At 35.2% G+C, this 16,744-nt stretch overlaps 1 protein-coding gene across 3 annotated transcripts in view; it reads right to left on the reverse strand.

Moving 5' to 3' along the window:
* LOC118262827 (neuroligin-4, X-linked) overlaps positions 1-16,744 on the reverse strand; it is a 107,272-nt gene that overhangs the window by 4,757 nt on the left and 85,771 nt on the right. For 2 of the 3 annotated variants that reach the window (XM_035574444.2, XM_035574443.2), the window contains exons 5-11: positions 13,235-13,351; positions 10,089-10,214; positions 5,810-5,960; positions 5,290-5,502; positions 2,754-2,892; positions 875-1,026; positions 76-234 (exon numbers count right to left, since the gene is read on the reverse strand). In XM_035574444.2, coding sequence (XP_035430337.1) covers positions 76-234; positions 875-1,026; positions 2,754-2,892; positions 5,290-5,502; positions 5,810-5,960; positions 10,089-10,214; positions 13,235-13,351 — 1,057 coding nt within the window. The remainder of the gene's footprint in view (positions 1-75; positions 235-874; positions 1,027-2,753; positions 2,893-5,289; positions 5,503-5,809; positions 5,961-10,088; positions 10,215-13,234; positions 13,352-16,744) is intronic. The other variant, XM_035574446.2, reaches the window with a different exon arrangement.

Raw genomic sequence — 16,744 nt, forward strand, 5'->3', positions numbered from 1 at the left:
GTACTCTAGGAAAAAATATTACAGGAACTGCTTTGAAATTATTCGTTGAATTTTTCTTTTTGTAATAAGACATACCTGTGAGCTCTGTAGTGGTTCTTCAATTTAGCTTTGGTGTCAATGTTCAAATACTTCTTGTGTACTGCTTCGTACGCAGTCCATTCTATATTCTTCATTCTCACTCTTTCTTGTCTACCTGCCCTTATTGGATCACTCTCCTGCGCTTCGTTGGGATTCCTAGACAAGTAAAGAATCTATTTAGATGATGTCTAACGTTTCAGATTTTTTAAAGTTTATTTTCTTGGTAGTTTTCCAGCTCCAGGGTCTTAACAATGGCAATTCAAATTCAAATTTGGGATTAACATTGCCAAAAGCGTTGAAAAGTACAAATTTATTTTTGGATCAAAACGTAATATTGTGGTACTAAAAAAACCAAAAGATTAATAACGAATCCTTTTGAAATAAAACACTTTTTAAGTTCAATGTAAAGGCTGTAATAAAAATGATAACTAGATTTTTAAATGTAATTTAGAAAAGATCATAAAATGGGATTAAAAATACGTCTAGATAAAGGCGTAAAAAGATTTTCACACATTGTTTCATCTAGTTGTATGCCTACATACTTTAATTCTGGGGATCTCTAAATAAAATACAATGGAAATTGAATCTTTTATCAAGGACTGGCTACAAAGGGTCAACGTTTCTTCAAAGACCCTTTATTCAAAGTTTGTCCCAGTGACTTTGGAACAATTCAGAACGCTTCGGTACATTGAAAATTATTTATTCGAGATTGTTCGGACATAAAATATTTTAGATCTTGAAAAGTTTTCGGCAATAAAGGCAGACCTAAAATCAATTCCATAAAAACTCCACTTACCCGGTTTTAGCGAAATTGCCCCAATATAGCATAACGGATTCTGAAAGGGCTACTTCAGCTTTCGTATAGTTCCTCGAAAAGTGGGCCAGCCCGCCCACTAGTGGAGCACCAAACACGTACGGCAACTCTTCACCGTGGATACAACCTTGGCGCTGCAGACAAACGAGGTATTCAATTCAAACATAACCCCTATAATACATTATTTTATAGCTCTTGTTTACTCAGTTCTGGATAACGTTGAATTTGTACCAAACAGTATCATTAGCAAGTTGCCTTTTATTGTGTTAGACCTTCAGAACACTATTCCCAATACACAAAATTGTTCCTTAAGCCGCCTCATTGCCCTCGTTAGCTCATATATTGCAAACAAGGTAACTCCACACTTCCATATTAACAGCAACATCGCTAACTCAACCAACTAAGATAGACCTACAACTCGGTTAGAATTGTTACGTTTCGGTGCCAACAATAAATGGTCAGATAGTAATTGCTCCTCAAAATGTGGATAGTTAGCAGTTTGTCGGAAAGCGGTTGATGTTGGTTGTGTGATGTATCGGTGTTAATGAGTAGGTTAATGTGAACTATTATTAGAGCGAGCTGGTGTTATCGCGGATTGATGTCCAAATTGTGCGGTAAAACTGTTAATTTTGAACAATTTACGTGGAACATTTAAATAAATTATTTGTGGGATTTGCATGCAAAACATTTATTTTCGCGTCAATCTGATGATATCTGAGTAACGTAATTTAGTAATTTGGCTGTACATTTTATGTTAACGTTAAACCAATTTCAGTTATAAAAATCAAAGCTCAATATTTTGTTCCAGCGATGTGGTGCAGCAGTTTTTTAAAGATAGATGACCTAAATGCTTCCGCGGCACGTACACCTTCAGTGTTCAGGGCCGTGAGTTCGTTGGTACCGATATTTGCATGGCCTACACAAATGTTTGTTCCAATTTCAAATGTTCCGACACATGATGTAGGAGAACGAGCCTGTTCTGAATTATGATCTTCAAGATTTTAGTAGATTTACTGAATTATTCAACAACGAAACTTAATCCATCCCAAGTTCAAGAACTAAATATACTGGATACTAAGTAATGCAAAACTTTTACTAAATTGAATAATTTCATAAATTCAGTTGGTGCCCAGTTTTGGTTCGTTAGCGCTAAATGTAAGCCGTTCAAGGCCAAATTAATAGCTCGGTGAACTCCTATGAAATAAGTTATGTCGAACAAATCGTTCTGAAAATTTCATTAAACGGATCGTTGTGAAATAAATACATTGTGAATAAAGCTGAGGCTTTATATCAACACTGAGGTTTTGTATTGCAATTTATTTTGAAGTGTACTTATTGTATTAAAAGTAAGTATTGAGGTGAATGATGAATTTTCAATAATTTTGTAGGAATAATTATGGTAACAGTAAGTATTAGATTAGGCTAAAATAATGTTGGATCTTCAAGGCGTGCCACGAATCTTTGAATGAAACTAGAACCTGTTTGTTGACATAGTTTTAGAACAAATGATACGAACAGTTTTACGAGAGATTTCCAGACCATCTTGAGACATTAGAGAATGTTACCTAACCACATATTGACCTTCGGTAGTTTACTTAAATATTATCCAAAACACTTCAAAATTTTATTCAGAACATTCTAAAATCGTTTATATGCTTTGACCAAAGTGAACGTTGATACTTTCTTCATGTAACAAGAGGCACAATAACAAGCAAATAATAATTCATTTTCCATATCAATAACCTTTGTTTATTCATCAACACAAAATTCAACTCCAATTATAATCAGAACTAAACCACACCCTGTAAACAGAATATTGGAAAATGTTCAACTACGGTAACTATTTCTGGCTTGTACTCACCTGTGGATAGTCTCCATACTTCGTCTGGTAATCAAACACGTAGAGGTAGGAGTTACGGCGCAATGCTGAATGTGTGTCTGCTGTCAGCACCATCGGGGCTACTACTTGAGCATCACTGAGAGCTTCCAGTGTTTCATCCCTGGTAACAATAGATACAGTTGTTGTAATGTCCTTATTAAGATACTAGCTACTTCCGCGTGGTTTCACCCGCTCTGCTCGGTGCCTATTGATCGTATCGTGATGATTTAGCCTATAACCTTCCTCGATAAATGCGCTATCCAACACATAAAGAATTATTCAAATCGGACCAGTAGTTCCTGAGATTAGCGCGTTCAAACAAACAAACAAACTCTTCAGCTTTATAATATTATATTATAGTATAGATTTGTAGTTTAAACTTCCTATGATGCAACATTGTAATTGCATACACAAAACCCATTTGGTTAAGTTATTCAAAGGAGTTGGTTGAAAAACACATATTAATCTTACAAGTTAATTCTTAACTAGCAAGGGTAAGTTTATTGCCATGTATCAATGTTTCCATATAATCTGCGCTATAACCTAATCAGAGCGTTTTAAAAATATCAATGTGTTTTCATGTTTAATCCGTGTCAGGAATTTTGAATCTTATGTGTTGCTATTTAACAGTAATTTTGATTACAATTTAACAACCCGCGTAGTTTACCTCTCTTGCCTAGACTGTAGAACTCGACTAAAGAGAAAAGATTACACCTCAGTATATATTTTCAAGATATAACAGATATATTATTGTGTTATATATCGCGTAGAATAGCAAACATGCTACATCCCCTCTAATTAAATTAGCAAAGACACAAATCAATTATAATAATATGTTCTGTAGTCACTAAACAATTAATTGTAATTACTGTCCAATACCTCGTTAATTATTCCCAATGGGACTGGTGCAAATACTAATAGTGATAATATTAATTAATTCTTGATCGAAACAGGAAAAATGGATGCTCCATTCTCTTTTATTTCGGTCATCGGCAGAGGTCAAAACGAGGGTAATTATTGCGATCAATACTGAGTTCTTGTTGATGAATATGAGACTGCTAATGCATGGTGGAGTTGTGAGTTGCCAGTAGAGTAGAAAACATATTTTATCGCCACCTCCATTCTTCCCGCGGGTATCATAAGTGGCAACTGAGGGACTGTACACATAGGCAGATACCAGGCAGCAGCGCTCTGATAAACCTTATAAACTAACGATCCTAAGCCTAATTATGAAGATTATGGCAAATTACTCTTATGTAATCCTCTACAGGTTAAAGGAGGTCCAAAGTCCAGTACTGAACTCTCACGGGCTATGGATGTCGATGCATGGTTCTGGATTTACTATTGAAGCTTTTTGGAATAGATGACATAGGACCAGACGGGTCACCCGATGGGTAGCGATCATCAGCGCCGCCTATGGACACTCGCAACACCAGAGGAGTCACAGAACAGTCAAGCTGGCCTCCTAACCTCTCAACCACCGTTATACCCGAGTCATTTTCTAAAGAACTAACAAAAATACTAAAGTCGACATCCAAGCTACATAACATAGCTCCAAAAAATAAAAAGGTCACAAATCCAAAGAACAAAGTCTTCATTTCCTCCGTTGTATGTGTTAGGTACTAAGTTTCTTCAAAACCTAGCTCCCACCCTAAGCTTAGTTTTAAACAGTTTCTAAATACAGTCTGAAGTTAGTCCAGTTCAACACTTAGCTCTGCACTTCCAAGATATTTTTTTTTTTTTTTTTTTTATGGAACAAGCCGGCAATCGAGCAGACGTATTACCTGATGGTAAGCAATCGCCGCCGCCCATGGACACTTGAAACACCAAAGGCGTTACAAGTGCGTTGCCGGCTTTTTGGGAGTTAGGAATTTAAGGGTTGTTGTTCGGGAATCGGGGATGGGGAAGATTGGGAAGGGGGAATTGGGCCTCCGGTAACCTCACTCACACAACGAAACACAACGCAAGCGTTGTTTCACGTCGGTTTTCTGTGAGGCCGTGGTATCACTCCGGTCGAGCCGGCCCATTCGTGCCGAAGCATGGCTCTCCCACACTTAAACAAGATATTATCTTTGTCTGCAATTTTAAGACAAAATCTGACTTTGTCGACGAAACTAAAGACTTTGTTGAAGTCTGCATGCAATAGACAACTTTCTTGTGTATAATTTTAAGTTCTAATTTGCTTATATCGAGTTTTATTTGTCTTATGAATACAAAGATTGTTTGCTTGCTTGGTATTTTTATGTCGCAATGTCTGGAGAAGGTTAAAAAGTGATAAACTAGTTTCAGTTGATCATGGTGGTGAAGCCAATAACTACATAGTTAAATAATAATAATATCCCATGATTTTTATTTTCATTTTTTTCTGGTTATGGTATGAACGACATATTATAGTAACTTTGAGTCTAATCCATTATATAAAATCCCAATACATACCTTAGTTTGAAATACAAAACGGATCAACATCTATTTATAATAACGTCTGAAAAAACAGTAATTTTAAGATTTTATAACTCACCTTATATTAATTGGATGTTGCACAGGCCGTTCCCAGTCAGTGTATTCATTGATTATAGTTGCAAGGATCTCAGAAAGATGATAGCTATAGGTGTTCCTGACGAAGGACTTCAAGATCTTGGATCTCCTGTCAGCCTCGATTCCATACTGGACATCATCTCCGCTGAAGGCGAAATAAGCTTCTGCTTTTGTTACTCCTAACATCAGGTCGTATCTGGGAAAGAAATCAATGGATTACTATTTGATTTGAAACCAATAATGTTTAACTAATATATCACCCAAAAAAAGGGAATTATTTTTTGGTATTAGGTTTAGAAAACACAATAATTTCTAATGTCTAAAATGTCTTTCATAAAAAATAATAGACTAAAAAATAATGTACACAACAAAATAAGAAAAACAACATAAAAAATAAAAGTGTTCTCAGACTACAAGAAGAAATTTCAATAGGAATATATAGCGTCCAAATACTTAAATTTTATAAATATGTTGTAGTAAGACTATGGAAACAGGATACATACTTAGTAAGTTGCGCGACGGCGCTCTTTCTCATGAGTACAGCGTTGATGATGTTGATGGCGTTCTGCGCTTGCTTGCCGAGCGGCGCATGCGCAACTGTCTGCCCTCCCCACTCGTAGCCATTCTCAGGGTTCACTAGCAGATCACCGGTGTCTGTTGAGATAGAGACACGTTTGTATTATACACAGGAAGACCAAGACAGCTATCTTGATCTTCCTGTGTATTTAATGTTTTTAAATGATACTTTCGATTGGAGGTAGAAAAAAGAAATATTGGTTAGAGAACAACGTCGATTTGTATTTTTTTTATGAAACACGCAGCGTAAACTAGCAGGCGTATCACCTGATGGTAAGCAATCGCCGCCGCCCATGGACACTTGAAACACCAGAGGCGATACAAGTGCGTTGCCGGTTTTTTGGGGGTTAGGAATTTAAGGGTTGTTGTTCGGGAATCGGGGATTGGGAAGATAGGGAAGGCGGGAATTGGGCCTCGGGTAACCTCACTCAAACCACGAAACCCAACGCAAGCGTTGTTTCACGTCGGTTTTCTGTGAGGCCGTGGTATCACTCCGATCGAGCCGGCCCATTGAACTTAATAATATTACTGTCTACATATTTAGCTTCATTTGCAATAAAGAAAAAAGTGTTAACACCTCTATACGTATCTTCAACAAACCAGCTAAGATTAATTCCTTAGAAATCTACACCACTTTGTAGAAGACGTCGCAAAGTAACGTAAACTTAACAAAACTTAAAATTATCAAAGCCGACTTACATAAAGAGTAAAGGAGATAGAAACAGCCATTAATTGTGCGACATAACAAAGAGCGGAGATCAACGTAAGAAAAAAAAATCCCTGTTCAACAAAGTGTGCAAACAGAAAACGTTGACGCTCGAAGAACACGAGATGAGAAAAGTTCTCAGAGACAATTTAATAACAGCGGGTGGACGAGACGGTAGAATGCCGATGTGAAAACACGGAAACTTTTGTGGATTTATGTCTCGTGTTTGGGCTACGGTGACTGCACTTCATGAAGTCCTAGTGTTTACTGTTTTAATTGAAAGTTTAGAAAGAGAAGTTGAGCGTTGCAGTCGGAGGAATGTAAATAATTAACCCACACAAACGCAAATAAATATAACGTAAACATATGTAACATAAATATAACATAAAGTATATTTATTAGTGTATAACGTAAGGTACATTTATTTGGGTTTATTTTATTTGGCTGGTCTCATACGTATGGTATAATTTGAAGACCTACTCCGAAAATTATACGTAAGTACCTCCAAATTATAGGTAATGTATTACATAGAAAGTAGCCATGCAAAGGCTAATTAGCGCCTTATAGAAACTGACCAACATTTTTACTTTTAAAATCCAATAATACTCTGCCCAACTCTATTCAAGCTTCTGGGGGCAATTAGACAAAAATATTAGGTGAGAAAAATTTACGTAGTTATCATTCAGCGTTTAATAAACACTTAGAACTGTACTTATAATAATAACAGTAAATATGTAAATAGCAAACAGATAAAACTGCTATTAAGACAACCATTAAACTGATTATTAATATTTTCCCAAGCACTTATACTAGATCGGTGTCCTTATTTCGTTAATATTAAGCCTGAACTCTCAATAAACAATCATAAGACAAGATTAAAGGCGAAGAGAATAAAACAAATGGAATTAAGTCACGTTTGTTTAAGTACTCAACGTGAACTTAATTAGAAGTAGATACTAAAATAGTATTAAATCCAACTGTTTTTGATTAAGGAGTCTGCGCTAATGAAATGGCCATTTAGCTACAAACTTAACAATACATTGTCTACTTTAAAAACTCAGTGTTCATCGTACTGCTTGTAGATCAAAGAAACAGTGTAAAAAGTACACTTAAAGAACCTTTTGAACGGTTGAAATAAATACCTGCTTTCTACCTTTTGTTTATTTCTCTTCCAAGAAAATCGCAATGCGCATTTACAGAAGCACTCGGGTCATCTAAATGAATTGCAACAAATCTCCGCTTTAATTCCTCAGTTCTTAGCAGATGTTGGTTTCTCAGAAGATTTGTAAAAGCACCGTCCACAGACTCGAGACGAACAATAGAACAGTGATAATTAAGAAAAGGAAAAATAAAATGATTAAAGAAACTACGACCGTGGCGTTTGACGGAAAGATTTATGAATTGGAATAAGTATTACACATCAGAATAGAAGATACAGACTATGAATAGACAAGTAATAAACGTCAACTTTTGTATTCCCGAAATATTTATCTACAATCCAAGTTTCAGAGGTAGCTAAGACCTTTTCCATAATTAGTTTTCTTTTTTTGCCATCAGACCGAAATGTATTGGCTAACTATTTGGGCGCCAGCCAATCAAATTGAGACGAGACGTAACCTAAATGTAATTCTGGAACGGACCTTGAAAGATTTTTATTTAGTTAGGGTCCTATAGCAAAAATGGATGTCAAATTAATCCAATAAGTCTTTTCTGTCGAGAACACTGGCATCGTTATTATTATCATAAATGAGATAACATTATTAGTCCCTAAATATAAGACGTTCATAATGCTTTTCTTTGTCTTTCCAATTAATACCTTCGAAGAAATAATAATCACACTTTTTCTTTATTGAATTAAGAAAATTCTCAGGATGTTTTAGTAGAAAATATCACACATTTTTGTCTTTGATATTGGTTTCTTTGTAATAGAAGATATCAGTAGATTATTGTTTGAGGAGACGCAGCTAATAAGGATTTTTGTTCGTTATTTTTTGAAGAAACCTCGTTTTGGACATCAAGTTTGATTCTGTGGTAGGCAAGACACAATTTTGTGGGAATATTAATTCATAGTAAAACACGATCAAGTTCACATTATAAAGGTTCTTTTGAACTCCTGACAGTACCGTTGGCATGGTGGCTGGGCAACTGGCTGCCGCGCAACACGTCGCGGGTGCAATTCCCGTACGGAATAACACTTTATGTGATTTACAAATTGTTGTTCTGAGTCTGAATGTTGTATTGTATATGTAAACTTGTATGGTTTGTTAGAAGAACTCACGATTTAGGAGAAAATCTGATTGTGAGGCAAAGTTTCTTAAAAAAAATCCAACGGCCGAGTTCGATTTCGTCATTTATCTTAGTTACACTTGTTTGTGACCTCTGTAGTGTACATTTTATATTTTTCTCTCGTCCGTACTTCAATCGAGAATAGTATTTCTTGCTTATACAATAATGGCGTTGTTACAACACAACTTTATTGAAGGCTTACGATTGATGTAATAAAACGGCGATTCTGCTGGAGACGTCTTTGTATATTTATTGGGAAATGTATTTGGAAATGAGTTTTTCTTTTGAAATTACTTGTCAATAGTATAATATTTATTTATGTTGACACAAATATTTTATGTGAAGTTATTGGGGATGGAATGAAAGTAAGTCATTGCCCGACTATTCCTTTTATGGAAGACGATAAATAACGACTCGAGCTTGATGTGAATACTTGAGACTTTGGATGTTAGAAAAAAATTATGTGCCTAAATATTGCGCTCCTTTTGGCACAGTATGTTATGAATTCTATGCATTAGTTAGTACAGGGGTGTTGCCAAACTTCGTGCTATTTCTGAGAAATTTGAAAACCTGATACGCGTATCCTTTTCAACAGACGCTATGAATTATTTTGTACCTAAGTTGAATAGCTTACCTTTATTATTGCATCCACATAATATATAATTGTTATTCAGAAGATTTAATCATTCATTTACACCTTAAAATTATTACGGCATTGTAAGTTTTACCAAATATCTTTTAAACTGAAATGGTCACTAATACTATCATTAGAACTTGAGACGGGATATTTACCATGATAAATGATAATGATATTTATTTCTGTAAATAGATTATAAAATAACACTTTTACACGTCAATATTTCAAATAGCTAGATGAGGCCGGCATTTCCTATCCGACTACTCTGAGAAGAAATGCCGAAACAAACTCTCTGAGTCATAGTCTCTTTAAAAGTCCAGACAAAAAGTATGTATTTAAGTCTCTGAGTTTTTGATATTTCGGCACTGTTGCAAGCGCCATGATCACGGATGAACTGGAGTAGATGCGGGTGGATGTTTATGAGTAGACAAATCACACTTTACTTTTTGATTCAGAGACTTAAATAAACATGGTAAATATCCCGTCTCAAGTTCTAATAATAACTAGTCTTAATAATCACATAACTTTTGTAAAGGAACATAACATAATGTCTCTTAGTAAGCATAGTATACTGTACCTATAACAACACCGTCGACGCTAGGCCCGAAGGCATAAGCAAAGTCTGGAGCTTGTACCGGCGCAGACAGCAGCGCCTCTAGCGGCCGCTCCCGCAAACACCGGAGTAACAAAGGCGGCGTTAGTTCTGGGGACAATATTATTCTGTTAGTCATTATATAATGTATCTAGAGCTTCTAATAACTCTCCTAGTATAATTTCTGTTATGACATGTTTCACAAGGTGTACTTGTGTTTTCAACGTTATTGTTTGGTTATAAAGTTGAAACTCTTTTGAGATACACAGTTTGGGGCATTTTATTGTGCTTTGTATACTCACTTTAAATTTTGTTGAGTTTTGTTGTAATGGGGATACAGGTTAATGAACAGTTATTTTATGTTTCATATTATTAGATAACCCAAACAATCATCTCGTTTTTGATACTTTCTTAAGGATGGCACTGTAAAAGCGACCTTATCCAAATATCGTATATTTGAATACTACAAATACAAATGAGTCAGCCATTTCTTCTTAAACATTTTTACAATATTATTATTATCAACGATTACATCACTACTTACCATCAGGTGGGATGTAGTCAAGCATTAGTTTTTGTCGAATAAAAAAATCTACACCAAACACAATACGTTTGGTACTAATACACATATTATAATCTCATAATACACATAATACCATATAACATTAAAACTACAGAGGGACGTTACAAATTAACTAGAACCCAGTCTATTGTCCTGAGCAGGTGTTGTGAGCATTTGGCACTAGTCTCTCGGTGTCACTTGATTGTCAGTATTCACCTCAGTGTCGGAACCAAAGGCTGGACACACATAGCTCTTAATTCCACTACTGACTCGAATGCAGCGCGATTCTGTGTCACAGTAAGCTCAATGTTTGACGTGGTTTCGAGTGTTCTGAGTGTGTTTAAGGGCTATTTTTGATTGTCTTTTCTTAAAGTAATTGTTTTGTTGTATATTTGATGTCTCATTGTTTTTTATTCTTGATGACGATAATATTAAATTCAAAGTCAACATTATTTATTTCAAATAGACCGGGAAGGCACTTTTGAGCGTCAAAGCAAATATTACAATGTTAAAAAATCATAATTTGTGTCTGTCAGTCAGTCCTCTAGTGAAGCTATTTGCTCATTCTAAAGTGTAGGTTCCTATGAAGAAGAACGAGCAAGAATTATAAATGTGAAAGTTTATTATTTGTTTGGATGTTTTTCTGTCAATCACGCTGAAACTACTGAACGGATTTGGATGTTTGGTATAAAGACATAGTATGAGCTGACTTGAGTTATAGGATACTTTATATCCCACAGGAATTTAGGCTAAGCCGTTGTCAGAAGCTAGTTTTTCATGATTACGTTTCTTACTTATAGATTCTTAGACTACATTTCTTTTCGCTTAAGCAACATTTATATTGGTTAAAATGACGGTGAGTTATGATTTTTTTTTTATAACGTCACGCCTTTAATCCCAGGGGGGTAGGCAGAGGTGCACGTTATGGCACATAATGCCAATGTACTCCCACATTTCACAATTTTTGTAAGTCCCATGTAATAGGTGGTGAGCCTATTGCCATATACCGGGCACATTTCCAGACTCCGTGCTACAACTAAGAAAATTTCGAAAAACCGAAAAAAGCCCAGTAATACTTCGCCCGATCCGGGAATCGAACCCGAGACCCCTTGCCTGGCAGTCACACTTGCAACCACTTGGTCACTTGCAACCACTAGGCCAACGAGACAGTGAGTTATGATTAATCTTTTTAAAACTATTTATTTGGTTTGGAATTTATGAAACAATGATTATTATGTTTCAAAGATAGCCGTCTCTGGTTTAAAATTATTCAGTTCGGAATGCACTGTTTTTAACTGGAAGCTTTCTTTGTACCTTTGTTTTCATGAGAATACCTTGCAGCATTGCTGACTGGCATACTGAAGGAGGAATGTTTTTAAGTTTCACTATTAATATTTTTCTTCTTTAGTAAACCGTGAGTAAAGTTCCCTAAGAAAAGGAGAATCTTTCGACCAGGCGAGGTGATGTGTGATGAACAGTTGTTTTTGCGATTTTCTATCCATGTATATTCGTATGTAAACTTTATATTATGTGCGATATAGGACTTATAACGTCATCCGTTGTATTGCTTGTCGATCGTCTATGTGCGACTTTTGTCATCTGTTATTTGACCATGTGTCGCTAAAAGTCTTTTACATTTAGTATTAGAGTTCATGGTTCTTCAGCTGACGTAAACACTTCATTGTGTCACGAATTGGTGTAACAAAAAATGAAAAAATCCTAGAAATAATCTACGAATTGGTGATTGCATACATAAAGTTACATAAAACAAAACACCCTAGCCACCAAATAACTCACACAACAATAAACCATATACCCGTTAAATTAAACCACATATTCGTTTACATCATCCAACGGCATACCTGACTATCAGCTCTCACTTTGGGATGACTATCAGACTTTACAAAGGCGGTAACATGAAGTGTGTCGCCTATTCAGATGCACCACGTGCGTTATATTGGATCCAAGCCAAGCTTGATGCCCCAATACTCGGGCAGTTCGCTTAACAACAAGTTACTGTATTGCGTATGCAAGTTTAGAATGTTCTAGGTCAATTACGATAGCTTAGTGTTGTGGTTACGATACTTTTGAACAAACTGACTGGTGAAATGTATGATTAATTGTTCGTTCCTTATATTAAGAAAGGGTCAAATTAAAAGTACTCTTAAGTGACGAGCATGTATAAAAATACTGATGACCGTTGATGAAGCGAAAGAGAATTTTACATACGTAAGATTCGTAGCAATTGGTGATTCATAATCTGAGCCTATTCCCATGGGAAACAGGCGTGAAGTTACGTGTGTTGTTTGTTTAGTTACCATGTTCAATCAGGTATGATTCATCAGAAATCATGATTTTATGTAGTGTAAGGACATTTGCTTTTTTTTTTACATTTTAGAACATAATCTAATTCTACAATAGGTAGGTACATCATTTGAAACAGAACTAATCAATAAATTTTCACAAAATGGCATTACTAATAAAAAAATGGTCATAGTTGTACTTGAGAGCTCTAAATACAATGGCTAGGTGATAATTTAGTTAAGTGACCAATATAACTAGCACTCACCAGGTGAACAGTTTGCATGTGTAGCGACAATTGCTGCGTACTTGCTTGGATCAGCGACGAGCGACCACGGACTTAAGCCTGACCCCGACATCAGCACTGCTCTGTGGAATAATAGACCTGAAACAAATTCACTCAGTTATTCTTTAAATCAATTTTAACGTTATTTTAGAACTTTGAGAAATATATGAGTATTTAAGTGTGGGAGAACCATGCTTCGGCACGAACTGGCCGGTTTGTCCGGTGTGATACCACGGCCTCACAGAAAACCGACGTGTACCAACGCTTGCGTTGTGTTTCGTTGTGTGAGTGAGGTTACCGGAGGCCCTATTACCCCCTTCTTAATCCCCGATTCCCCAACAACCTTTAAATTCCTAACCCCAAAAGGTCGGCAACGCACTTGTAATGCCTCTGGTGTTTCAAGTGTCCATAGGTGGTAGCAATTGCTTGCCTCCAGGTGATCCGTATGCACGTTTATCGGTTTAAGCCATAAAAAAAAACTAGCTTAGAACAGACTATTCGTCGTCAATGTCAAATTTATTAAAAATAGTCCATAATTTAAGACTTTATTGTCTTATACAACAAAAAAAAAATCATCGATAAAAATCCCTCACACAATTTTACTAGCAAACTCTACGAAAAAGAACTTACAGTGTCTTTCAAAAATAATCTCAATCCCCATCAACATAAAGTACAAGAATAACGTTTTCACGTTCCTAATTTGTTGGAGCACTTAACCTTGTTTGTCCATCAGAATCTCGAACGTCAAACAACGAAGCATCGTCAACGTTTTAAAGTGAAGTACTCACAAGGGAAATCTCTCTCCGTGTAGACACGCTTCAATTTTCGCGAGCACAAATAGTTTGTACACGTGTACACCGCCTTTATAGGAAAACTTTCCGATGATGCGAATACGTATATTGAAATCAAGAGTTTTGTTGACGGTTAGAATATGTATTTATGTATTCGAAAAAATCGAAATGGTGATTTCGGAAACAAACTGGCTGATATAATAGATAGGTATGATTGTAAATTATTTTTGATTTATATTCGGTTCAGTATTTGGAATTTTGTCACTGTAACCATTTATATTGAGCTTAACTGTTAAGCATAAAATTATAGAACGTTCAATTAGTGACAAGAATTAAGTTGTACTGCAAATCAGAATCGCTTAGTAACGAAATCGTCTCAAGCTCTATACCAATGGAACAGAGTATCCTAGTATTTTCACGAAAAACTTTCAACTGACTACATAAACACAACATTCATGGACGAAACCAGAATATTTTTCTTAAATTTCCTTGTCGAAATGGAAATAAAATGTAAAGTCGGAACGCGGTAGAAAGTCTTGAAGCTCAGGACAGAGCCGGCGATAGTTTCAATTGTGTGAAAACAGTCGATTAGGGATGTCCCCCGTGGAACATTGTGGCCGTAGTGGTAATTCTTAATAATAGCATTTTGAAAACGTATTTATTGTAATAAGAAGATAGTATAGAAACGTAAGTAGTACAGTATCCAGCTAGTAGTTTCGTAGTTTTAAGTATATGACCTTAAAATCCTTCGAAACAAAGAGGCATTCGTTGTCCAACAATTCAGTCCTAATTGAATAAAATAGATTTAAGTTAATTAACAAAGAAAACAAGTTAAACCAATCAACAATACAATTACGTATGAATGTTCCTATTCTAGCTAAAATAAAGCAACAAATAAGAACGTAGAACAAACTAAAAGATTTAAAATTTTATTTTTACTTTTTCTCGTTCCCAACATTACACTCAAATTGCTTTTCCGCTGCCATATTTTATGTAGACAGGACATTTCCTAATGTATAATAGAAACACATACCAACCATTTACGTTTGAATCCCAGCGCAATCGTGTGAATATTTTACAAATGCTCAACATTGTCAAAAGCCTTTGTTGAATCTGTCAACTTAAAAATAAAATGGTCTGTCGTTCACTGCAGTAAGAGGTGTCTTTAAAGCGTATTTATTTTATCTCTTTAATGTCGTTTATTTACTATATTAACTTTTTTATCAAGCAAAAATAATACTTCTCTTAATTTGAAATTAATGCCTATGTCATACCTACAGCTATTTTGGCGATCAACACACGGAAGAAACCTAGATCGCTATACAATAAACACCAGAAAATTTTGATCACTTCAAGATAAAAGAAACGAGAATTTGGCACAAAACCATCTGCAAATACTTGACGCTGAAGAGTAAATTACTTAGCCAATCCCTTTGTCTTTATAAAAACATTATCCTAACTAAATCAGAGAAGAAAATCAACAGGAATAACCCCGTTTTGCTAAAAAGCTTTATCTATTGAACAGAATGCATCTCACCTTAATTAGGAAAGAACCATTTTCAAAAACAGGAGATCGTCTTCAGAAACGTTCTCTATAAAATTAAGGAATCTTAGAGCTCTTCTGCAAGACGGCGCTTTTAAAAAACTAAATTACATTCACGTTTTGTTAAAGAATAACCATTTCTATGCTGGCTCGGCTAGGAGCATCTCAGCACAATGCGAAATGAGAGTAAAATGTATGGATGTAAAAATGTCACTTACAGAGATTTGTACGTTTATTTTTTCTTTTGGTAAATGCGTTGGAGATGTCGTGTTATTTTTTTGTGGAATGTGTTCAGCTTAGACATGGGGCGAGGGTGTTCGTTTTATTTATTACTCTCATTCAAATTTTGTTTGTAATTTAATTAGAATGTTTGTGTGAATGATTGATGAGATTTTTTGTAATGGCCTGTTTTGTGAAATGCCTGGTTAAGTGGGAACATTTTTAAGATACATATTATAGAACTTACATCATAATATTGTCTATCAGTTAAACTAATTCTAAGACAGTAAATCAAGGCCTTAATGTTTTTCTTTTCTTAAGTAATTGTCTAAAAATTCTACATCAACAATCAGTTTATTGTTTTCATTGAATATAAAATAAATGCCAACCTCTGTACCTACTAAAAATTTCCATCCCGACTAACAATAAGAGATTGTTATAAAAAGACTAATTTTGTTGGCAAAAGAAGCTAATTCGCCGTATAAACACGAAGGGTCTAGAATAAATTCAAAAATATTTACAAGATGAAGAAAAAAAACACAAAAAAAAATAATGAAATAAAAACATCAAAATGAAGACGGAGCTCACTAGCCTCTTCATTTACGATTTTTTCTTTATTCCTTTGTTTTTCAAGTTGTTTACAGACAAAGAGAACATTATTAATATCTCTTCATTAGTCTTTGTGCTGTACCGGAACAAACGGATAAGAAATAAAAGAAACACTGGCCTCGATATCTAAAGACAGTTATATTAAATACTGACTCAGATTTATTGACGATCTTCAATGGGAATCTATTCGTTTTTTGTTTTGATCCGAGCTTGAGTACTGATGACAAAAAAATATTTAGAAGTTTTAATTCTAATATATATTTTTTTTGATTTTATTAAATAATTCTAGTGATAATTTGAAATGTATCTGTTTAAAACACTATACTCCCG

The sequence above is a fragment of the Spodoptera frugiperda genome, chromosome 12, assembly GCF_023101765.2.
Source record: "Spodoptera frugiperda isolate SF20-4 chromosome 12, AGI-APGP_CSIRO_Sfru_2.0, whole genome shotgun sequence".
Classification (NCBI taxonomy): Eukaryota; Metazoa; Arthropoda; class Insecta; order Lepidoptera; family Noctuidae; genus Spodoptera; species Spodoptera frugiperda.